Source organism: Grosmannia clavigera (assembly GCF_000143105.1).
Source record: "Grosmannia clavigera kw1407 unplaced genomic scaffold GCSC_113, whole genome shotgun sequence".
Classification (NCBI taxonomy): Eukaryota; Fungi; Ascomycota; class Sordariomycetes; order Ophiostomatales; family Ophiostomataceae; genus Leptographium; species Leptographium clavigerum.
This window is the reverse complement of record NW_014040831.1, coordinates 2,727,954-2,751,217: the sequence shown is the minus strand read 5'-3', so window position 1 is coordinate 2,751,217 and position 23,264 is coordinate 2,727,954. Positions and strand designations below refer to the sequence as shown.

At 59.1% G+C, this 23,264-nt stretch overlaps 9 protein-coding genes across 9 annotated transcripts; 4 read left to right on the top strand and 5 right to left on the bottom strand.

The window, feature by feature from the left end:
* Positions 1 to 19: 19 nt before the first annotated feature.
* Positions 20 to 2,902, top strand: CMQ_3423 (rhomboid family membrane protein; the record flags this gene model as incomplete). Its single annotated transcript, XM_014319361.1, has 3 exons — positions 20 to 532; positions 1,151 to 2,743; positions 2,804 to 2,902. The coding sequence occupies 3 exons, from the start codon at positions 20 to 22 to the stop codon at positions 2,900 to 2,902; spliced, it is 2,205 nt and encodes a 734-aa protein (XP_014174836.1).
* Positions 2,903 to 3,272: 370 nt separating this feature from the next.
* On the bottom strand, positions 3,273 to 6,743 carry CMQ_3761 (mitochondrial mRNA processing protein; the record flags this gene model as incomplete). Its single annotated transcript, XM_014319699.1, has 1 exon — positions 3,273 to 6,743. One exon carries the CDS (start codon positions 6,741 to 6,743, stop codon positions 3,273 to 3,275), a length of 3,471 nt encoding a protein of 1,156 aa, XP_014175174.1.
* Positions 6,744 to 7,064: 321 nt separating this feature from the next.
* On the bottom strand, positions 7,065 to 10,549 carry CMQ_4138 (uncharacterized protein; the record flags this gene model as incomplete). Its single annotated transcript, XM_014320076.1, has 4 exons — positions 7,065 to 8,067; positions 8,128 to 8,801; positions 8,876 to 9,406; positions 9,863 to 10,549. 4 exons carry the CDS (start codon positions 10,547 to 10,549, stop codon positions 7,065 to 7,067), a joined length of 2,895 nt encoding a protein of 964 aa, XP_014175551.1.
* Positions 10,550 to 11,070: 521 nt separating this feature from the next.
* On the top strand, positions 11,071 to 12,636 carry CMQ_4019 (alpha beta hydrolase fold family; the record flags this gene model as incomplete). The annotated part of the gene is made up of 5 exons (XM_014319957.1): positions 11,071 to 11,866; positions 11,923 to 12,037; positions 12,098 to 12,212; positions 12,274 to 12,402; positions 12,469 to 12,636. The coding sequence occupies 5 exons, from the start codon at positions 11,071 to 11,073 to the stop codon at positions 12,634 to 12,636; spliced, it is 1,323 nt and encodes a 440-aa protein (XP_014175432.1).
* Positions 12,637 to 12,985: 349 nt separating this feature from the next.
* On the bottom strand, positions 12,986 to 13,667 carry CMQ_3772 (60S ribosomal subunit assembly export protein loc-1; the record flags this gene model as incomplete). Its single annotated transcript, XM_014319710.1, has 2 exons — positions 12,986 to 13,297; positions 13,362 to 13,667. The coding sequence occupies 2 exons, from the start codon at positions 13,665 to 13,667 to the stop codon at positions 12,986 to 12,988; spliced, it is 618 nt and encodes a 205-aa protein (XP_014175185.1).
* Positions 13,668 to 14,000: 333 nt separating this feature from the next.
* CMQ_4036 (imidazoleglycerol-phosphate dehydratase) lies at positions 14,001 to 15,523 on the top strand (the record flags this gene model as incomplete). Its single annotated transcript, XM_014319974.1, has 4 exons — positions 14,001 to 14,301; positions 14,353 to 14,757; positions 14,890 to 15,304; positions 15,373 to 15,523. 4 exons carry the CDS (start codon positions 14,001 to 14,003, stop codon positions 15,521 to 15,523), a joined length of 1,272 nt encoding a protein of 423 aa, XP_014175449.1.
* A 204-nt stretch (positions 15,524 to 15,727) lies between these two features.
* Positions 15,728 to 16,860, bottom strand: CMQ_3568 (aaa ATPase domain containing protein; the record flags this gene model as incomplete). The annotated part of the gene is made up of 2 exons (XM_014319506.1): positions 15,728 to 16,694; positions 16,754 to 16,860. The coding sequence occupies 2 exons, from the start codon at positions 16,858 to 16,860 to the stop codon at positions 15,728 to 15,730; spliced, it is 1,074 nt and encodes a 357-aa protein (XP_014174981.1).
* A 363-nt stretch (positions 16,861 to 17,223) lies between these two features.
* On the top strand, positions 17,224 to 18,325 carry CMQ_4172 (uncharacterized protein; the record flags this gene model as incomplete). Its single annotated transcript, XM_014320110.1, has 2 exons — positions 17,224 to 17,252; positions 17,314 to 18,325. The coding sequence occupies 2 exons, from the start codon at positions 17,224 to 17,226 to the stop codon at positions 18,323 to 18,325; spliced, it is 1,041 nt and encodes a 346-aa protein (XP_014175585.1).
* Positions 18,326 to 18,716: 391 nt separating this feature from the next.
* CMQ_3666 (glycoside hydrolase, family 76) lies at positions 18,717 to 20,014 on the bottom strand (the record flags this gene model as incomplete). Its single annotated transcript, XM_014319604.1, has 2 exons — positions 18,717 to 18,955; positions 19,006 to 20,014. The coding sequence occupies 2 exons, from the start codon at positions 20,012 to 20,014 to the stop codon at positions 18,717 to 18,719; spliced, it is 1,248 nt and encodes a 415-aa protein (XP_014175079.1).
* Positions 20,015 to 23,264: the final 3,250 nt, after the last annotated feature.

Below are 23,264 nucleotides of genomic sequence, written 5' to 3'. Positions count from 1 at the left end.
CGCGCACGACCAACAAACGATGAGCGGGCAGACAGCCGACACGGCGACGACAGCGGCAACAGCAGCAGCCACGGCGTATCATGGCACGCCGCCGTGGATGCACCACGTCAGCGTGGCGGCGGCGGTGCTGGGCCCGATCGGGCTGCTGCTGCCGCCGCGACGGATGGGGGCGCGCAGCCTGCTGCTGGCGGGCGGGGCCTTTTTTGCGTCGTCGCAGCTGACGTACGACTACACGGGCCAGTCGATCTGCCAGCGGTTCCAGCGGCGAATGAGCGCGATGACGGACTCGGACCTGCCAGCGGCGGCGGTGCAGCGACAGGCGGCGATGCGGGCAGAGCGAGAACGGCGGCGGCTGGCGACCGAGACAGCCGAGACAGCCGAAGCGGGCAGCGAGGCGCAGCCGGGCACGCTGCACAAGATCTGGATGGGCAGCGAGAAGGAGGACTGGACCCGGGAGCGGGCACGGCGCGAGAAGGAGGTGCTGGAAGCAGGCGGCGGATACTGGGAGCTGATCGTGGAACAGATCGGCGACGTGTGGACGGACCTGCGGAAGAAGGGCAAGACGGAAGAGGGAGAGGCAGAAAAGGCGGAAAAGGAAGAGCGAAAGAGGTGAGGGAAGGGAAAGACCATGTTACGCTTCACGACTCCAACCAATATGAGTACACTGCATCTCGTATCTGCTGCCATGTGTAGATCCTGGACTACAAAGGACGACGTAAGACATCACCGTATGCTTTGTGGCTGATGCCGTCTAAAAGTAGAACAGCCAGCCTTCTTACGTAGTCCGTACCTGAGCCTAAGGCGGTGCCTGTGGCTATCGCTCGTTAGCGTCCTGACCAGACAGCTGCTAGCGTGCACTGCCCTGAACGTTGGCCAAGCCCCATCGTGCACAAGCACTCTGCTCCATATTATAGTGTGCGTGTCTTCTCATTTCTTCTTCATTTCTCCCCCATCATCTTATGCAGCACGCCCGTTTCATTTGGCTGTCTTGGATTTTCATCTTGTTTGACGACGGAAGACGGAAAGGGAAGACGACGAAACGAAGACGAAACGAAGACGAAGACGAAGACGAAAGAGACAAGAGAAAGCGACGAAACGACAAAGACGAAGCGAGCGGACGAGACCAACCGAGAACAGCCCCCATCGACAGGGGCCGCGGAAGCAAGCAAGCCAGCCCTGCCATTTCCCAGCATCTCGCTTGGCCATGTCCCGTTCCTACGCCGACAACTACGTGTCCGGGGCCCTTCCACTGCCACCGTACCAGCGCGACAACAACAGCGCGCAGCGGCCGTCACAGCAGCAGTGGCACCAGTCGTCATCGGCCGACAGCTACTCGGGCACGACGGTGGTGGGTGGCAGCAGCACGCCGGTCGGAGCGAGCACGTCCAACCTGTCGCCGTTTGACACCGTCTTTGACGACCACATGTATCCGGCCGGGACATACCAGCAGCAGCAGTCGCTGCCAGGCCAGCAGCAGCAGCACGAGCCGGACACGGCGTATTACGGAGCACGGCGGACACCGTCGCAGGAAAACATGCTGCAGGCCGTGGACGGGATTCCACTGCGTGATCGAGGGGGCGGCGGCATGGACTCGCCGGACCATGTGTACGACATTCCACAGGGCGGAACGAGCAAACACAAGCAGCAGCAGCAGCAGCAGACGAGCAAGGGACCGGTGCGATTTGGCGAGCTGGGCATGTTTGGAGCGTCACGGCGACGGATTCCGTACGTGGTCTACCTCCTGACGACGGTGCAGGTGGCCGTGTTTATTGCCGAGATTGTGCGCAACGGGATCCTGACCGGGTCACCGATCATGATCCACCCGTCGTTCAACGTGATGATCGGGCCATCGACATACGTGATGATCAACATGGGCTCGCGCTTTGTGCCGTGCATGCACAACGTGGCGGGTGTGCAGTCGGCGACCGAGACGATCAGCTGGCCGTGTCCCAACACGACAACGTCCGACGCGCTCTGCACGCTCTCGCAGCTGTGCGGCTTTGGCGGCGTGCCCGAGCCGGCGTACGACGGCAATGCCGACCAGTCGCCCCAGCCGGACCAGTGGTTCCGCTTCATCGTGCCCATGTTCATGCACGCCGGCCTGATCCACATCGGCTTCAACATGATGCTGCAGCTGACCATGGGCCGCGACATGGAGCGCGCCATCGGTTCCATCCGCTTCTTCATCGTCTACATCTGTTCCGGCATCTTTGGCTTTGTGCTCGGCGGCAACTACGCCGCCACCGGCATCTCGTCCACCGGCGCGTCCGGCGCGCTCTTTGGCGTCATCGCCCTCACCCTGCTCGACCTGCTGTATTCGTGGCGCGATCGGCGCAACCCGGTCAAGGATCTCATGTTCATCTTTCTCGATGTCCTCATCTCCTTTGTGCTCGGCCTGCTGCCCGGCCTCGACAACTTCTCCCACATTGGCGGCTTCTTCATGGGCCTCGCCCTCGGCGTCTCCGTCCTGCACTCGCCCAACGCCCTGCGCCGTCGCGTCGGCGAGGAGAACGCCACCTACGCCGCCGTCAATGCCACCTACACGTCGCCCACCGCCTCTGGCGTCGCCGCCTTTGTGCGCAACCCGCTGGCTACCTTCCGCAACCGCCGCCCGCTGTGGTGGGCCTGGTGGCTGCTGCGCGTCGGCTTTGTCGTTCTCGTCATCGTCCTCTTCGTCCTGCTGCTCAAGAACTTTTACGTCTACCGCAAGACGTGTGGCTGGTGCAAGTACCTCAGCTGTCTGGTGAGTGGGTGTTGGGAGACTGGTTTTATGCATAGGCAACGATCCATGCTAACAATATAGCCCGTGCACAACTGGTGCAACATTGGCAATCTGCAGCTGACCAACACGACGACAAAGCGCGACGTCTTGGGGCTCTCCCGGTTCGCAACGTTTGTCTGAGGCCGACGCGGTTTTGGATCTTGGGCTCATGTTTGCATGTTTTGCACAGCGATGGCGTTTCAGGGGACTAGGATACCAGCTAGGATGAGAATGGGCCTTTGTCGTCACATGACCGGCATCCCCAAATCGGCAGAGCACCGCCATCATGATCACCACTGCAAGTGAAGATGTCTGTATTTCCTGGCTGCCAGACAAACAGCCCCGATCCAGATGCCCAAGCATGTCCGTCCAAATCATGTTCTAATGTACACAGTGCTGAGACACCGACGATCCTACACCCTGCTCTTTGCCGTTGTTCATCGCTGTTCGCTGTTCGCTGTTCTTTCGCTTCGTTTGGCTTCATTTCCCGCTCATCGCTCTTCCTCGTCCATCACTCCTCCTCCTCCGAAAAGATGTCATCCCAGACCAGCTTCTCGTCCACGCCATACACGCGCACCGGCTGCTTCCGCGCCGTCCGGTTCTCCTCCTTGCGGTACTGCCGTCCCTTGGCGCTCAGCGCCTGCAGCCGCGCCATGTAGTCCCGGTCGAACGCGGTCGACTTGGCCTGCCGTGGGCCCAGCAGCGCCCGCCGTCGCTTCCGGACCATCTCGTACAGGCTGTGCGTGCGCGTGGCCGGCTGCATCTCCTCGATCGCGTACTCTACCACCCAGGCGTCGTGCTTAGTCAGCTGCTCCGGCCGCGCGACATACTGTCCGTTGACCTTGTTGCGCAGCGTCAGGATCATGCCCAGCAGCTCGGCATCGGCCGTGTCCGCCCCACTGGCTGCGCCCAAAGACTCCGTCTTGCCGTCGTCTCCGCCCTTTTTCGGCTCCACCGCCTTGGCCGCCTTCTTCGACCGTACCATCATCTCCGTCAGGATCCGCTCAAACCGCTTGTTCTTGTATCCGTCCGTACCCTCGGCACCGACAGCCATGGAGCCGTCGTCGTCTTCGTGTGGCTGCAACTGCTGCTGCTGCTGCTGCTGCTGCTGCTGCTCCTCCGGCTCTTCCACGACGTCCGTCTGGGCTGCCTCCACCTGATCGGCCAGCTTGATGATGAGGTCCTTGAGCGAAATCGTGTCCGAAGCACGCTGACTGCCCGGACCAGAAACAGAAACAGCCTGCTGGCTGCTGCTCGGCGTGTCGTCTGCATCCTGCGCCACCTCGACGGCCTCTTCGATCGTCTCTTCGGCCGCTGCTTCTTTCTCGACCGCTGGGTTCTCCGACTCGAACGAGGCCGGCTCTTCGCTGCTGTCCGCCGTGGCCGTCTCTTCAGCCGCCTTGCCAGCCTCCTCGTCCTGGACCTCTGTCACGGCGCCCGTCTCGTCGTCTGTCTCCGTCCTCGTCTCTCCCTCGTTCAGGATGCTCTCGGCTACCTTCTCCGTGTCTGGCTGCGTGACCGCGTCCAGCAGCGCGTCCACATAGCCGCGCGTCTCGTCAGGCGACCGTCCCCGCAACAGTCCGCTCTGCTCCAGCGCGTCTTCAATCGTCTCGCGCACTGACGCAATCCCAAGCGTCTCGTTCTCCATCGTCTCTTCCACCTTTTGCCGCATCGACTCCCACACGTCGAAGCTCTGGCTGTCGACGTCATCCTCTTCTTCCTCCTCTTCCTCCTGCTCGTCCTCCTCTTCCTCTTCCCGGCTCGAGGGGCTCTCCTCTGCGATTGCGTCTGTTTCCGCCGTCAGCACCTCCTTCTTGGCGTCGCCTGCCACGATGCCGAGCATCTTCTGCTCAAACGCATCGACCGACGCCTTGTTGGCCGTCTGCACCTCCTCGATCTCCTCCGGCTCGACCGGCTTGGCAAAGATGTACATAAACGGCGCCACCTCGGACGGACGGGTCTCAAAGTGCAGCCGCAACGACCGGCCCGGGAAACGCTTCGTGGCGCGGTCCAGCACGGCGTTGAGCATGTCCAGGCTGAGCATGAACTCGCGATCGCCCAGCGTGCGGTCATCGGTCCCGTGCAGCGCCTTATCCATCTCGTTGATGCTGATGTACTGGAAGCCAAAGATACGGCGGGTGTTGTGGAAGGCCACGTAGATGCCGTCCATGCGACCCATGCGCACCTGCAGCGAGTACTTGAGGAAGGCCGACCGGATCATGTCAAAGTACTCGCGCTCAAACGACTCCCACTGGCCGAACCGCTGCCGGATCTCGTAGCCCAGGCCCTGCTGGAAGGCCTGGGCGTCCATGCGGATCGACACGACCGCCCGCGTCTTGAGGTCGAACATGCCCGATCCGGGCAGCCGCTCGTCGTGCGCGTCCAGCTGCGACCGCATCAAAAAGTCGCCAAACGTGGTGTAGTGAAAGGCCTCGGGGTCGTTGCGCTCGGCGTCCGTCAGCTCGTGCGACTTGCTGACCCGGTACTTTTCAAAGTCGTCTTTGGACAGCGTCAACAGCTTCTCCATCGACTTGCCCAGCATGCTGAGGATGTTGGCCGTGTCAAACTCCTTGTCCGCGTCGATGGCGTACGTGCCGTCCTTCCAGTGCAGAAACGTGGCCGCCGGCGCCTTGGTGATGCGCGTAAAGTTGAGCGACTCGGCCGAGAACGACCGCGACATGTGGCCGGCATCGATGGGCCGCCAACTCGACAGGAGAAAGTGGAAGTGCGACAGCATGCTCGTCATGCTCGACGTCGACCCAGAGTACTTTTTCTGCAGCCGCGCCGCCATCGAGATCAGCGTCGGGTCCTTGGACGACGTCACGTACTGCTTCAGTGCGTTGAAGTCGAACTCGCGGATCGGCATGATCGTCGCCAGATACGGGTCGAAGTTGAACACGCGCGACCGCGGGTCTTGCAGGTGGTAGACGCCCGGATTGAACAGCGCCCGGTCGAGCCCGTACGACAGCTTTGGGACCGGCCGAACTTCCTCGTCCACCGGTGTTAGCTCCAGGTGCTTCGAATTGACCCGGTTGACCTGGTACGGCGACTCGGTCGCCTTCTTCTTGGACGATGTCGGCTTTTCGCTCTCTGTTGCTGTCGTGTCTGCGTCTGCGTCTGCCTCAGCTGCTGCACCGCCGTCTACCTCTGCTGCTGCCTCTGCTGCCGCCTGTGCTGCCGCCTGTGCCCTCCGTTTTGCCCTGGACGGGCCGCTGTCCTTTGATGCCACAAACGTCACCAAGGGCGGGCGCTGCTTCTCGGACGTTGTGGCTGCCTCAGCTGCCTCCTTCTTCTTCTGGGCCTTCCTGCGGGTAGCCCTGTTCGCCCTCCCCTCTGGTATCTCGTTGGTCTCACCACTGTCCTTGGACTGGTCTGTGGCCTGCTCTTGCTGCTGTCCCTGCGTGCTGAGAACCGTCTTCAGGAGGTGCAGCGCGCTCGTCAGCATCTTGACCTGGTCAGGCCCATCGCTGTCGGCCGACTTGGCCAGCGCCACGGCCTTCTTGATGGCGCCTGGTCTGGCCTCTTCCGCAGCCGAGATGGCCGGCAGAACCTGGGAGGCGTCGTCGTCGCCCGTGATGTTGCGGTCACTGCCGGCGGCTCCTTGTCCCTGCTCGGCCAGCCGCTCCTGCACAGCCTCGAGCTTCTTCAGAATCACGAGCGTCTCTCGCCAGAGCTTGAGCTGTGTCTTGCTGGCCTGGGCCACGGTCGTGATGGTGGACCGAGCCCGTTTCGTCGATGATGCCGGCCGGCCACGCTTTGCCGGCGGCGACGAAGCCGGCTCGGCCTCTTCGCTTGCTGCTGGAGATCCCTTTTTCGGCCTCGCCGTTGCGTACTGCCGATGGGTGGCGGCACCGCTCTGCGTCCACATCGATCGCTGAATCGGTGGCTGCTGCAGCTGCGAGCTCCAGGCCTGTAGACATGACGTGCACAGGTGGGTTGACCGTGCCAGCCCAGACCGCTGGCCGCTAGCTAATTGGCTCATCGCTCGTCCGGTCGCTCGTCTCTGTCGCGAGGGAGACACAAGCAGGTCTGCACAGCAGCTCTTTGATACAAGTCGTTTCTTGGAGCCCTTCAAATTTTCTGCCGTTTGCTAGTTTTTTTGGTCACCGTCTTGGGGAAGGGACCACTGCGGCGCGCCTTCCCGCCTGGGCTGGGACCGTTTGCAGCCGTCACTCGTTCGGCTTTATTGTTCTTCCGGCGTCCGACTAACACTATCTTACTCTGTACCTGCTCTCACCATCCCATAAGAGGAATCTAATAGTACATCCAAAACGCCTAAAACGCCTTGTTCCTTGTCGTACGCCTACACCTGAGTGCTCTCCCAGGAGTCGTTGGCATACTGGATACCGGACTGGCGTGAGATCTGGGCCTGGGCCGTCTGGCCTTGGACCTCGTACGTGTCTGCGAGCATGCCGTCGGCCACGCTCATCCACAGGATGTTGCCGCTCTTCTTGGCTTGCGTCGACCCGGCCTTGGCGCTCTTGAGCGCCTGGTCGCCCACGACGTTCTCAAAAAGCCGGTAGCGCATCGTGTTGAGGGCAATGTTGAGGCACTGGGCGTTGCTGCTGGTGGTCGACCCATTGAGGCCCTGCTGGATGTGCATCTTGATGTCGTGCATCGACAGTGGCGGCTGCGTGTTGATGGCCGCCATGACGAGGCTGTAAGCCGTGCGGATCTCAGGGTTCGTGTGGCTCGCACACAGGTGCTTCAGCTGCTCGACCAGCTCGTTGATCTTGGGCTCGTTCCGCAGTCGGTCCAGTTGCATGATCAGCAGCCGATTCATGGCCGCCAGCAGCGCAATCTCCTGCTTGACGTGGCCCTCGTTGGTCGAAGGCCGCGCGTCCGCCACGAGCGAGAACTGCGCGTCCTCAAACGTGTCCATCGCCTCCTGCAGCTCGCCCGTGCCCTGGCTCAGCACACCCTTGAGGTAGAGTGCCAGCACGCCCAGAGGGCCGTCGTCGGCCTCCCTGATCGACTTGTCCAGATCCATCGTGCAGTCCTGTACCTTGACCCAGTCGCAGTGCGTAGCCGCGTTCAGGCCCGTGAGCACGAGAATGTACGACGTCATGGTGGCCCGCCAGCGGGCCCCGTCAGCAGCCTCGTGCAGGAATATGGGCGTTGCTGGTTTGGCGTTGGCGCCTGTCATCAGAAGCCTGTCAGTGCTGCTGCTCAAAATCACAAAAGCCGACTCGCTGGCCTGGAACTTACTCTGCGCAATCATCTTTAATGCCTCGGCCCAGTAGTCCATGCTCCTTCTGTCGTTCAGCTGCTGTTTGGATGCCAGGGTCAGGCCACTGAACGTGAAGCTGGAGGGCATGCCGGTTAGTTACCCGTCCTGCTCGACAACGGATCAACATGAGACTTACCCGAGAATGAAAGCCTTGACCTTGCTGAAGCTGGCCAGGACGAGATAATCGCACTTTTCTCCTGGCCGGAGAACATCGCCTGTGTCCTCGCTGATCGTGGTGGCTGATCCTGTCCCGTCTCGTTTCAACGGCAGAAGCAGCTCGGACGAGTCGGATGTCCACAGAGGAGAGTCCTTTAGTTCTTCTAGGCGCGTCTGCAGTATGTTCATCTTGTCCGTCAATGCCTTTTCCTTTTGGTAGAAGCTACAGGAGAGGTCTAGCAGATGCCACAGAACATCGAGTTGTGGGATGTGCACAGACTCATCCAACTGGTACTTGGAGGCTGCCGCGATGCACGTGTGCACCTTCTCCACAACATCGCCGTCGGTCGTCCGGAAGAGCGCTAGAGCCTGCAGCAGGGATGCGAGAACATAGACGGCGCGGTCACCACGCTGCTCGGCAAGGGTGGTGATGGCATGCAAGTTCTCCAGCGCATGTGTGTCCGCGGGAGTGCCGGCTTCAAAATGGAAAAACGCCTTGAGAAAGCGGAAGGCGTATGTCCAGTATGTATGGCCTCGACTAGAGCAGTCCTCTATATGGCTCTGGATCGCAATGAGAGCAGCTTTCGGTTTCCTCCGAAACAGAACTTTCATAAACAGAAACTGGACATACGGCCTCAGATCGGCCAGACGGTACTGCAGTAACCGGTTAGCATCATGTCAAGAGCAGTCCAAGGACAGGGCAAGCTCGCCTTCTCGCAGGTCGCAACAGCCAGCTGCAGGGTCGTTTCGGCCTGCATGAGATTTTCCGTCTCCTCGCTGAGAATGGAGGCGTAACGAATCCGGATCTTGACCTCGACTCGTGGTGGGAATTTTCCGCTCCGTAGAGCCGCGTCGAGGCAGCCCAAGCCGGTTGCCATGAGCTTGTAGTACCCGCGGAGCTTTCCTTCGTCTCGCGACCTGGCCAGTCCGGGAGCCGCGCTCTGTGCCTTGGATAGGCAGTCGTCGGCAACACAAATGAGAAGGGCCGCGGCGTCGGCTGGACTCCGTCTCGGAACCGGTTTGGGCGACGCGCGTACGCTGCCAACGCTGGGTTTCCGAGGGGTCTTCAGCGGCTTTTGGACACCGCCCTTGGTCGAGATGCGCGGACTCGGTTTTGGTAGGGAGTTGGCAGTAGTTTTTGGCGTTACCGGTGGTTGTTGGTAGTGTTGGTAGTGCTGCTGCTGTTGCTGAACTTGGGGTTGTTGTGAATAGTGCTGCTGCTCGGATATAGCTGGTATGTGAATTACTGGTTGTGAGAGCTGTTGGAGAGACGGGGAAGGCATGGATAGTCGAGGCGATTGTTGAAAGACTTTAGGGCTGGCAGTTGGCATAATCTGAAACTCCTGCTGTCGGTGGTTGTGTTGCATTTGCATTTGCATTTGTTGTTGCTGTTGTTGTTGTTGTTGTTGATGATGTTGCTGCTGCTGCTGTAGTTGTCGTTGCTGCTGCTGCTGCTGTTGTTGCTGCTGCTGTTGTTGCTGCTGCTGTTGTTGCTGCTGCTGCTGTTGCTGCTGCTGCTGTTGCTGCTGCTGTTGTTGCTGCTGCTGTTGCTGCTGCTGCCGTTGTCTTTGCTGCTGTAGCTGCTGTTGCTGCATTTGCTGTATTTGTTGAATCTGCTGCTGTTGATGCTGCTGCTGCGGCGGCGGCGGAATGTGTTGGTACTGTGGCGTCGGCGATGGGCTTGTATACATGTTTGAAGGTTTTGTCGGTATGACGACTTGCGGCTGGGAGAGCCGCTGGGGCTGTCGTTGCGGGATGTATTGCATGGGAGACGGTAGATGCGCCGGCACCGGGCTGGGCGTAGTCGGCATGGCTGCGGGAGACGCCATCTGGCCAGCCATCGGCACGCCATTGTGCTGGAAATGAAATGCGCTGCCGGGCTGCGGGATCATGGGCGACTGGGACCGCTGTACGGGATACGGCATGAAGTGTTGTGGTGGTGTCTGTTGCGGCTGGAATCGCTGAGGAGCACCAGGCTGCTGGAGATGCTGAGGTATTGGTGAGTGTTGTGGGAGTTGCGGGAGCTGCTGCTGCTGGTGCTGCTGGAGCTGCTGGATCTGCTGATGTTGAGGATGCTGCTGGAGCTGCTGGAGCTGCTGGATCTGCTGATGCTGAGGATGCTGAGGATGCTGCTGCGCATGCATGGCGCCCATGTGGGAAAAGTGTGAGGGATGAGCTGCGAGGTGGCCTTGGATCTGCGGTGGCTGCTGCTGGGGAGAAGGCAGGGACTGTTGGTAGAACTGCAGCGACGGCAGCGGCCCCGCCTGGGGATACTGGCCGGCCGCGGGCTGCGGCATGTGGGACACGCCATGCGCGTAGGGCACAGCGACGTTGCCTGGACCCGACATCATCTGCTGCTGGCCATTGAAGGCGTGCTGCCTCGGAGGCAGAGATCCGCTCATCGTGGTCGCATGTAGCGGTTTGGCCGGGCGGAACGGCGTCGCCTCGAGGGCGAGATGGACTGGATCGCAGAAGGCGGTCGGCGAGCGCGTTCCAGGGGTCGGGTCGCGTATGTTTAGGTGTGTGGGGAGCGGCGAGAAGACGAAATGGTCGTCTGTCCCGTGTGGATAAGAAGGAATCAAGTCCAATAGTGGATCGATCCGCGTCTGGAAAGGCAAGCAACGACAGGCACTGTGGCTGCCGTGGCTGTGCGTGGCTGTCAGTGTGTGGCTTGTGAGACGTGGCTGTCTTAGCCCCAAAACGGCAACAGTTTGTGCCTCGGCATTGGATCTTGAGCATGCATTCAAGGCGACTAGAGTTCGTCTAGCCGGTTATTGGTTCTTCATAGCGCTCCCGCTGCTTTGCATCTCCTGCCGATCTCTGATTTGTGTCTGTGGTTTGCGAGGGCACGCACGTATTCGGTCCCCGGCAGCCCGCGTTGCCTCGTTCTGTTTCGGCCAACCGGTCCAGAGAGTCCGGCAGGATGGAGTGGTTTGGACGGGCCAGCATCGAGTTTACGCACTCGGCGACGCCGTTGCAGCTGACGCGCAAGAGCAAGGACAAGGATGGCGACGGCGACGGCGACATGATCGACCTGCCGCAGCTGTGTCGCGACAGCACGCCGCCGTGCCAGCTGAACCCGCTGCTGTTCAACGGCCACCTGCAGACGTTCTGGACGGCTGTCGGGAACGCGGCACCGCACGTCTACTATCGGCGGCGGGTATTTGAGTCAACGCACGCCCTGTACGGCGGTTCCTTTGCCGTCGACTTTGCCGTGGCGCCGCACGAGGACGAGGATGCGGTGCTGCCGCCGCGGACAGCGCCTTTCGACGAGGCTGCTTTTGCCGACATCGGCTCCGACGACTGCCGACCCATGCTGCTCGTGCTGCACGGCCTCTCGGGTGGCTCGTACGAGGTGTATCTGCGCCACTGCATTGCGCCACTGCTCGCCGACGGCCGCGACTGGGCCGTCGCCGTCATCAATGCGCGCGGCTGTGCTAACAGTACCCTTACTAGCGGTATGCTCTTCAATGCCCGCGCCACCTGGGACGTCCGCCAGGTCGCCCGCTGGGCCCGCCAGACGTTTCCGAACCGGCCGCTCTTTGGGCTCGGCTTCTCGCTGGGCGCCAACATCCTGACCAACTACGTCGGCGAGGAGGGCGTCGACTGCCCGCTGACGGCCGCCGTCGCCGTCGGCAACCCGTTCGACCTGCAGCTCTCCAACAAGGCGCTCCAGCGGACGTTTGTCGGCAAGCACGTCTACGAGTCCGTCATGGCAGGTATGTCGCGCGACAGACCGTACTCGGCAGGCAGGCCGGCTGACGCAGAACCGCAGGAAACCTCAAGGCGCTCATCTCCAAGCACAGAGACGTTCTCGAGAAGACCACCGACCTGAACTTTGACCGCATCATGGCCGGGAACACCCTCTACGAGTTCGACCGGGAGGTCCAGTGAGTCATGCTGTCCCGTCTCGCACAGTCTGGTATCCGCTGACAGCAGCCGCCGCAAAGATGCACTACCTGGGGCTATCCGACCGAAGACGCCTACTATCGCGATGCTTCTTCGTCAGACTCGGTCACGGCCATCCGCATCCCCTTCCTGGTCATTCAGGCCAAGGACGACCCGGTAGGTCATAGCTCCTTTGACCTGTCTGTTCGCCTGCCTCGGCACTCTTCTGACTGATTAGATCGCCCCCGAAGAAGCGGTGCCGTACGGGGAGCTGAAGCTCAATCCCTATACCGTCCTCTGCATGACTTCGCTCGGCGGCCACCTGTCCTGGTTCGAGCCGATGGGCGGCCGCTGGCACGCAAAGCCGGTAGGTTCCCCAGCTGACCGGTAGCCGGCCTCGCTCGGCCTCGACTCGCATGCTGACTGTGCACAGGTGTCCAACTTTCTGCACAAATTCGCTACAGAGATCGATCTGGACGCGATTCCGCCGCGACCAAAGGATCTCAACACGACGACACCGAAGAAAGGCGGTCCCAAGGGAGGGCCGTTCGACCCCATGCGGAGACGGATGCAGGCTCACCATGATTCATACATTGCATAGACAAGACTTGCATTTGCTGCGATAGACATGTGTGCAGGCAGCTATACATAGACTTTTGAATTGGACTTTGGGTATCTCTGCGAGCTGCTTGGCCACAACAATCTTCTAGGTAGTGCATGGGCAGAAAGGAAACCAAAACATCGACACGCCACCAGCCGGGAATGGCCTGTTGTGTCGACGTCTTCCTTTCCTGGCGTCTGCTTGGCCGACAAGAGACGCTCTGGCCGTGCTGTCGTCTTCTCTCTAGACTTGTCTCGGCTCGGCTCGGCCGGAGCCCGTCTGGCCATTCTGGCCGTACCCTGCTGCTGCTCACCCCTGCCATCTTCCGATCCGCTCGCTCCTCTTCCGCTCAGCCGTCCGTCTCGGGCTCTTTTGCAAACGACACCCGCTTCTTCTTCGCCTTGGTCGCCTTGGTGCCCTCGGATGCCATCGTGTTGACGCTGGTGTCGTCACCGTCCGCGCCCTTGACGTTCCGCTTGCGCTTCTTGCGCAGCGACGCCTTGGTGTCCTCGAGCTTGGACTTGCGCTCCGACTCCTTCTTCTCGGCCTCGACTAGGCGTGCCTGCCGGATCTCCTCCATCTGCCGCGCCTTCATGATCTTTGACTCGATCTGCCCGTCTTTTTCGGCCTGTACCATCGCCAGGATGGTCGTCATGCTCTCCTGTGCAAGGTTAGAATGGGACCGCACGATCCTGCGGAACAGACTTGAAGCAGCGAAAACGCACCCTGTCGTCGACGAACACCTTGCCGATCTTCTTGCCCTTGGGCTTTTGCACGCCCACGGGCGTGATCGTGTTGAGCTTAGGAATGTCCAGCTCCTTCTCGCTGAATACCCGGCCCTTTCTCTTCTTCTTCAGCAGCTCCATCATCTTGGACCGTCCGGCGCCGAGCTGCACGCCAGTCGATGATTTGCCCTGCGGTTTCTTCGACTTGACCACGCCATCCGAATGCGTCATCTTGGACGCCTTGCTGCCTTTGATGCCCGACCTGTTGGCCGCATGCTTGTTCTTTACTGTCCGTGTCGGCGCCATTGTGAATGTGTGTGTGTTGGTGCTGAAGGGCGAGGCTGCAATTCAGATAGAAAGAGAAGTTGTAAAAAAAAAGTTAGTCGGGAAGAGAGAGATAGAAAATTAAAGCGGGTCTATCGATTGTCCCCATGTTATTGGCTGAGAATTACAGAGGACCAGCCACTACATCCACCAGGCGCATGGCTAATGACAGCGCTACGACTCGCTGGAAAGCGGCAGAAAAAAAAGTCTATCGCTTATCGGAGAGGCGAATCGCCGACCGTTGTGACAAAACTACGAGTTCCCGCACCGACCGAACGGCCATTGCACGCTCTCACACCTCCCGCATCTCCCGCCATGGCACAAGCAAGCACGGCAAGCGTCCCTCGGTGGGCGGCCCTGGCGCGCGACACCAACGAGACGTCGATCCAGCTGGCCCTGAACCTCGACGGCGGCGCCTTTCCGCCCGACACGGACCAGCGCCTGCTGGATCTTGTGGCGGGCAAGGACGGCCAGAAGGGCGGCCATGCGGTGCAGGCGAGCAGGTCGCAGACCATCAGCATACACACGGGCATCGGCTTCCTGGACCACATGCTGCACGCGCTGTCGAAGCACGCCGGCTGGAGTCTCGTCATTGCCTGCAAGGGCGATCTGCACAGTGAGTTGGGACTTTCAATTGCTTGATCGAACACTGCTCACGCGCTTCCAGTCGACGATCATCACAGCGCCGAGGACGTGTGTCTGGCGCTCGGCTATGCCTTCCACCAGGCGCTGGGCACGGCCACCGGCATTGCCCGCTTCGGGTCGGCCTATGCGCCGCTGGACGAGGCGCTGTCCCGTGCCGTGGTCGACATCTCGAACCGGCCGTACGCCGTGATCGAGCTGGGCCTGAAGCGCGAGAAGATTGGCGACCTCAGCTGTGAGATGATCCCACACTGCATGGAAAGCTTTGCGCAGGCCGCGCGGATCACGCTGCACGTCGACTGCCTCCGCGGCTTCAACGACCACCACCGGTCCGAGAGCGCGTTCAAGGCGCTGGCCGTGGCCATGCGGCAGGCCACCAGCAAGGTGGCCGGCAAGGAGGGCGAGGTGCCCAGCACAAAGGGGACGCTGAGTGTGTAGATGGGCCTGCGGTGAGACGAGACACTAGTTGTATGAATTTAGTCAAAAAGAAAAGATTTCTTGGTCAAACAGAGGTCGAGCAGAGTGAAGTTGTAGTGGAACAAAGACGGTAACAGTCGAAAAGTACTCCGTACCGTGCAAAGTACTGCTGAAATATGCGCCTGCTGCAAGCTGCAGATACAGTGGAGCCTCAAGCGGAAGCCCCGCTCAAAAGTCCATCCAGCCACACAGCTTCAGCAACTCAGTACGACTGCCAACATCACGCGACCCGGCGCAGACGAGCATCTCGGCATCCAGACTTCCTGCCGCACTCGACTTCTTCATCGCCGTGACCGCCGGACTGCTCTCATCTCCGGCGCCCCATCCACCATGCGCACCCATGATACCGTGCGCGACGAGGAGGCCGCTGAGGCCGCCTGGGAAGCCATGCACGGCGCCGGCTACGGCATGGTCAAGTACGGCGCCGCCATGGGCGTCCTGGCCGGTTTCGGGCACGCGCTGTCGCCCATCTACCGGGGGCTGACGATCCAGTTCAAGGTGTACGCAGGAGTGTGGCTGCGGCCCTGTCGAAGCTGACTAAGCTGACGATTTGGATTCTTCTCTGCAGATACCTCCAAATGTCCGGCATGGTCCTGGGTGCTATGCTCGAGGCCGAACATCGCATGAGGCTGTTCGAAGCTCGCATGCGGCTTCAGCGACGGATGCAGCGCCAGCAGGCCCGGTTGCGGGCTCTCGAGGAGGAGCTGGATGACGACTGAGCAGTGCCATCGTATTCTCACCTTATTCTTGTATATAGATCTCCACATTCATTTCTACCAGTGTATAGCGTGAAATGACAAATCATGCGCTCTGAACAGGCCGTCGTTCGGCTAGATCCGTCCCAGCTCCCAAACGCCTGCGGTGCCCGTTGTCCTTTTCTTTTTTTTTTCTTTTTTTTCCGTTTCGTTTCGATCCCAACGTCCTCACGACAAGGCCGCAAACAGCTTCGGGTCCATGTTGAGCTTGCAGAGGCGGGCGAGACAGCCGCTGAGCTGGAGCAGGGTCTGGACGCCCTCGAGGATCTTCATGTGGGTGAAGCCGATCTCACGGATGAACTCGAGCTTGGCGTGTTCGCTGAGGCCGGGCATAGTCTTGGTGACGCGGAACATGGTGCTGATGATGTCGTGGCTGGAGTAGCCGAGGCGCCAGAGCTCGTGCAGGATGTCGAGGGCGGCGTCGACGTTGCCCTCGTGGCAGGCCTTGAGCATGGCCTGGACCTTGATGGGATGGGGGGCATCGACGACCTTGAAGACGTTGTCGCCCGAGACGAAGCCGAAGCCGGCGTGGGTGGACTGCAGGTTGTTGATGGCCTGGCGCATGTCGCCCTCGGCGCTGAAGACGAGCGCGGCGAGCCCGTCGTCGCTGTAGCGCACCTGCTCAGCCTCGATGATCTGCAGCAGCCGCTTGACGACCTGGGCGTCCGTTAGGCGGGCATAGCGCAGGATCGCGCAGCGTGACTGCAGCGGCTCGATGATCTTGTTGGACTGGTTGCACGCAAAGGCGAAGCGCGTCGTATTGGAGTAGATCTCCATCGTCCGCCGCAGCGCCTGCTGCGCTCCCGACGTCATGCTGTCAGCCTCGTCCAGGATGACGATCTTGTGCCGGCCCGCCGGCAGCGTCACCTTCTTCTGCGCGAAGCCCTTGATCCGGTTGCGCACCACGTCAATGCCGCGCTCATCGCTCGCGTTCAGCTCCAGAACCGCCTCCTTGTACGCGTCCCCGAGTAGCTGCCGCGCCAGACAGAGCACGCTGGTCGTCTTGCCGATGCCCGGCATCCCCGAGATGATAATATGCGGCATGTTGCCGTCCTTGGCGATGATCTTGAGCCGCTCAATCGTCTCGGTGTTGCCCACAATGTCGTCCAGAAAGGCCGGCCGGTACTTTTCGACCCTGCAGCACCCCGTCAGACACAGGCCCAGCTCAGCACGCACAAGGAAACGGACGCCTACCAGGGCAGCTCGTAGTTGGGCGTTCCATTCGACGTAGCAGCCAGCGCCTTCTTTGCTGCCGACGTCGAGGACTCGCCCTTCTCCTCGGGCTTGGCGGCGGCGGGCATTTTCTCTGCGAAGCTAAATACACCGTTATTCGAACAAGCAGGGTCGACTCGTCGGAACACAAACCGCTGTGTAGATGCTTTCGTGCTGACAACGGCTAGAGGTCGATATACGCTACCCTTCAGAAGGCACTATACGCGTTTGCGACGCGTGCTCACATTAAGTCATTACGTAAGCAGACAACGCTAGAGAATTTGTACCCCACACTCTGTGCATACAGAATTTTGACTGGCTAAGACAAAAAGCCAGGAAAAAAGGCATCTGAGCTCATCGACGACGACAGCGAGCCAGCAGACGCCCAGTGTATGCAAGACGCCAGGCAATGTAACTGAACAGGTGGTGGGGACTCTGTTACTGTCTGCAAAATGGACATTGCTATGAGGAACGCCCAGCCGTGAGTTGTCCGAGGATCTGTTCTCTGCAGCTGGTCGTTTATGCTGATGTGCATGCCCCAGGATCCGCCGCCAGGACCTCTACCACGACGGCGACTCGTCGGTCGACAATGAAGGTTTTTCGGGTGCGGGAGCTGTTGGCGGTGATGCTGCTGCGGCAGCTCGTGCTGCTCTGGAGGCGATCATGGCGCGCACGCTCGGGCTAGACTTTGGCTTGCTCACGACGCCGGCAGCAGCCACGCCGCCCGAAGCCGAGAGTCCCGACGAGAGCGGAGATGTGGCCATGGAGGAGACGTCGAAAGAGGCAGAGAAACCAGCTTCAGCGGCCGACGGCGGCGTCGAATTCGCCTTCCGGCTGTTTTCGTCGAGCGGGAAAGCGGCGGCCGTGTCGGAGCCGGCCGTCCCGACAGTGGTTCTCTACGACGATATCGTCCTCACGGGCGACGGTCTCGATACTGCGACTGGGCCCGGCGGCCTGGCCAGCGCGCCGCGGCCGCTGAGCGCCTACGTGGCCAGCGAGCCGACGGCAGCCGAGCTCGCGCGCTACGCCCAGACGGCCGTCACGGGCGAGACCATCGCAGCCCAGGCGGCAGCCGGACAGCGCAACGCGTGGGGGCTGGAGGTACCGTGGCGGGCGCGCACGACCGTGCGGGTGTCCCAGAGCGAGCTGCGCGCGCTGCTGGCCAGCGCGCTGCCGGACGAGACGAAAACGCCCCTGCCACAGCTGGCCGCACAGGCCGCCAACAAGCTGCCTCCATGGGCCCTGTTGTCCACATCATCCGTGGCTTCATCATCGATCCCACTTGCCGAATGTGTGGCCTCGCGCAAGCGACGCCCCGGAAAGAAGCGCCGGATCGTGCTGCGACAGCGCGAAAAGGCGCGGCTCGAGAAGGAGGCGGTAGCTAAGCTGCAGCACAAGTCCAAGGAAGAACACCTGCTGGAGAAGAAAAAACGGCTTAACCGGCTCAAGAAGCTGCGGCGGCGCGAGAAAAAGCGGGAGGAGCACAAGGCGGGCGGCAGCCAGGGCGCCGACGACGGCAACAATTCCGACAACTCCGACGGTACAGACACATGAAAGTCTGGCCAGCTTCTTAGCTCTTTCGCTTGAAGACTACTGAGACCACGTGATTGAACGAATTGCCAGAAGAGCTTGATGTCATTGTGCTACAGCTAATGTCCTCCATAACAGACTCTTCACTAATCACAGGTTCGCGTGAGACGAGGGACAGTGCGGGCATATTTTATATGGCGAAGCAGCACTTGGAACTGTAATGAGACTGGTTGCGAAACCCTTTTCAGCTGATATCCCGTCTAGTGGCAAAGAGTGTTGGAAAAGCATGGGAATTAACTCCGTGTCTTATAACCCAGTATCTTATAACCCAGTATTGTACGAGAAGCAAAATCGGTCTCTATGAAATGCAATTGTATCGCCTTTAGCCTTATAACGCCTTGTCTTCGTCCGCCTGCTAGACTACAGCAACTGCTGCCACCAGACAGTCGACGGCTGAACCATGCGTGGCCGTGTTTGGGCCACCGTTGGCACTCACGGGTCCCGACCAGACGAGGCCCAGCTCGTTAGTAGTGGTGTCGCGGTCGTTGAGCCAGATAGAGTCGGCGTTTTGCAGGATGTAGGCGCGGAAGTAGTCTCTGTCCCGGCTGGACAGACCGGCCTGGGAAAGATAGTGGAGGTTTCGAAGGAAGACACCTGGACGTCAGTACACAATCTCACGTCCTTGGTACAACAAATATGCCCACCTTTAAATGTTGGTCCGTCCGAGCCGCAGTCTCCGCCGCCGCTCTCGCACGACTCGTGCAGGATGCCGTTGGCGGACAGGGCGTCGATGCCGGCCCTGGCGATGGCCACGGCTGCCGGCAGCAGCGACAAATCGGCGCCGCCAAGGGCGCGATGCAGCTCGACGAGCCCGCCGAGCACGACGCCCTGGTTGTAGGACCACACGGTGGCGCCGTTGTTGGAGCAGGACCCGTTTTCGTGGATGACGAGGCCATCGTTGACGGTGCCCTGGGCGTTGATCATGCCGCTGTGACGGAACCAGGCCCACTGGCCGACGGCGATGTCGCGGTACTTAACGCGGGCAGCAGCTCCGGCGACACGGTTGGCAAGCGACGCGGCCGCCGCCAGATAGAGCTCGTTGGCGATGGCGTTCTTGTACGTGTGGTCCTTGCTCCACCAGATGCCGCCGCCGCAGACGTCGGTCGAGACGCCACGATGCAGATCAGCAAAGATGGACTCGGCCGAGACCAGATAGTCTGTCCGGTTGGTCGCGTCAAAGGCGTGGATGAGCGCCAGCGTCCACCAGCCCTCGTCGTCGTAAAAGTTGTTGATGAAGCCAGAAAAGGTGTCGTGGACGGCAACGAGACTGCTGCTGCTGCCCGGCATCGCTTCCACCTCCACGGCCGTCCGCACATACGACGACCGGACCAGACCGGTGCTGTCGACCACCTTGACGGCCGTCTGCTGGCTGCCGCTGCCCTGCGCCGCCGCGTACGTGTTGGCCATGATGGCGGTGAGGCCCAGCCGCGTGGCGTCGTCGCCGTCCAGCAGCGCAAAGTCAGCCAGCGTCGTCAGCAGGTTCGCGCTGTTCCACCAGCCCGTGCCGTTCCACAGCCCATCCGCCTCGTCGTACCAGCCCTGCAGCGTGCTGATAGCCGAGACCGTCTGTGCGGTGTAGGCACGGCTGTCGGCCCGCGGACCCAGCAGCGCAAGCGCCTGGGCAACCAGGCTGCTTCCGTGCAGGAGCACCATCGGCAGGACGAGTCCGAGCGTGTGTGTGAGAGAGGTGGCAAAGCCGGGGGGGGATGAGTGAGAGCTCGTGTTGGTGTGCAGAATCGAGATAGAAGGCCAGAGGATACACAAAAAAGAATAAGAGATCAGCAGAAACAAAACTGTCAGCGTCAGCACGCAAAGACGCTTGTGACAAGATGCCAACATGCGGCATCTGGGGGGGGCCTCCATCTTAAGTAGTCCGAACCGCCTGCACGGGTCTCCGTCGGCCAGCGTCGCCTTCGAATCCAGGTAGTCATGCTCTTTCGTCAGCACCTGCTCCCCGGACATGCTCCAGTGCCATACAGACACCTTGGCCGTCCCCCAAGATGACCCATGATGATGCGTTGGTGCAGCTGGCCGCCAAGCTACATAGTAGTGGTATCGTGCAGTCAAGGCTAGTCTAGGTATCTACGGAGTAGTGGTAGATCCGTTTATGGGGTTAGGTGACCTCCTAGAATCCACAAAAGTTTGTGGATGTCCCCCACCTAAATTGGTCGCGAAAACCGGGCGAAAACGCGCACCACCATAACAGGTAGTGCGCATTTTACGCATGTTATATAGTGGGGCGCGGTACGGGTAACGCTACATAGTATCTTACTCTGTACGGAGTAGAGTGTTCTAAATGGACAATTTTGATCGGAGATCTGCCTCTTGAACATCTTATCACGATACTCGATTCCTAATTTTGGTCGTCTTCTTCACGCCTTCGGACTAGAAAAGTGTCTTCTTTCTTAGAATCTCGCTGCTCCCTTTCTTATTTTCGGGCTTGGCTTGTTCCTGGTTGCAGATTTTTGCGTACCGCCCGTTTCGCCTGTCTCGTTATCATTCGTTTTCGTTCGTTTCGTTTGTTTCTCTTTCTGGATTTCTGGACGGCTTCGTCAAGCTCGGGATGGCCATTCTGACTAAGGTAAGCTTGACGCACTATCATTGGACAGAATAGATATAAGTGGAGAATAGCCCCAGTGAAATGTCTGCACCAAGGAAGGCCTCCGTGTTATTACGACGTATGTACGGAGTACGGAGTACCCTTTTCTTACCCAATACAACACGCAGATTATCAGCCACAGTATCAAGACCCTCACAGTGCAACCACCTTTCGCCGTCATATAGATTGTTGTGACAACTTTGTAATCCTCTTTACGATGACGCAGCTTGAAATGTTAGTGATCAAACATTGGTCCTAGAAGATGCATATGCTAAGAATACAATACAATACAGCAGGCTAAGTTTGGCCATCATCGTTTTCTTTTTTCCCGCCGCCCTGTTTGGCATTTAGTACAGCAGACGGACGCACGTGAAGGCAGAATGTACGGCAGAACTCGCCGCCAAAACCATATTGGATAACGGGCACTCGTTGCCGACGGCATACGTCCTTGAAATTTACAAGGCAAGCAAGCGGAACTGGTGGCATCGTTTATTTCTGGGGAACGTGGCTGGAAAAAGCTGGGGGACTTCTGCGTCGCCACATACCAACAACCTAGATCGGGAATGGCACGAGGCGACCTTCAACGCGACGATAACCGAGCTAGACTTTATTCAAAGCCAAAGAGATCTCGAAGATGCAATTTCCCAAGAGGACAGCTATCGGACGAGGCAGCTCGCAGCAATTGCGAAAGCAAAAGCTACTCGAGATATTGCAAAATCTCAGGCTGAGGCGATACGTGAGATAATAGAGGCCCAAAGAGGGCTTCTTATCCGCGACCTTAATCCGCGTCAGGTGGATCTGCAAGCCAAGAAGGGTGCGGAAGGTAAAGTCAAAGAACCTTTTTCAGGAGCGGCAGGGGATGTAGCCGGTGGGATTAAGGTCCTTAGTCCAAAGAAAACAGGGGCAGCTGGTGGGAAGGATGAAATCCTGGGATGGATCCTGCATGGTGTTGAGGTGTAGCATAACACTAAGTCTAGATTCCATATAACTATATGACGCAGGGCTTCAGCCGTATTGGAAAATCTTATGCTTCGCTAAAGCTGTCCTTATATAACTAAAAGCAACGTATCCCTACCAAAGTCCAGACGAAAGTGAAGCCAGAGCGAAACTCGTCGCCCGATGGTTTTCTCGACTGTCTCATTCAGTTGTCCGATCGCTTGGCCTGTCGTGGGCGTATCGTCTCTTTTCGGCGACCAGTGCGTCGAGCTCGGGGTCGTCTATACCAGGAATATTAGGTCCCTTGTAAACGTCGTCGGGGTTTTTTCTAGGGCAAGTCGGACCTGGGTGGTTGAAGGGGCGGGGGTTTCAACTTCGAAGGACTCATTATTACAGGTGTGGGCATGACTGCTCCGGTAAAAAGGCTTAGTTGTCTGGTCTCGATGTGTCGAACCGAGATGCGAATCGTGGAAGTCAATCGTGATGTTCATTTCTTCTATTGTCTGGTGCTTGGTTCTGATGTCAAGGACCTTGACATCTCTCCCAGCTACGTTTTACAATTCCTCCGTCAAAATCATAGGTCGCTCCTTACTAAATAATTGTATAAGTCCATCCTAGTATCACCAAGAACCTGTGCAGTCTACATACCACATTGTTGCGGCAGAATTATTTGTCAGACATGCAAACTCTCAAAGCGAAAGAAGGTCGTAAAGCGAGATCACTCATCAGTGCTGTGCTAGACGACGTGTTGCTTACTCTTTTTCTGTATAAAAAAACCTTTAGCTAAAATCTCTTCCTCTTCCTCGACTTCTTCAAGATTGATTCCCCAAGAATTCGGTACCTGTTCAATCTTCATTCATGATGGCAGACGAAGAAGCAAAGACACAATCGCTCGCAAGTAGCGACTGTTCATCGAGGTTCAAGGACACTCCAGTTATAATTTGCAACCCCATCAATACTACAGATCATGACCAAAATCAAGGCGCGGGTTTGCTTCAAAGGTTCCAGTCAATATATTTGCATCGAAGGCAAAAATGGCGACAAGGACGGCAGGAGCGGCAGAATATGCTAGAACAGCAAAAACAAAAGGGCACCTGGAAGCAGCAACGTATTTATTGGTCGCCAGAGCGAGAAGCAAAGGTTGCGTGCCGAGCCAAAGCAGCAGCCGCCATAGATTCTCTAAAATCGGCTGTTTACGGCCTTGAACAGGCATCTAAGGCCAACTTGCACAACATTGAGGCTTCCCTTGCTTATGTTCGCAAGATACAGGCACCAAACAATAATGGTGAATATCTGCAGGGCTATACTGCGACGCTCAACGCATATGCAGTTTGCCGTGTCGCACAAACGGCAACGAGATGTGCTTCC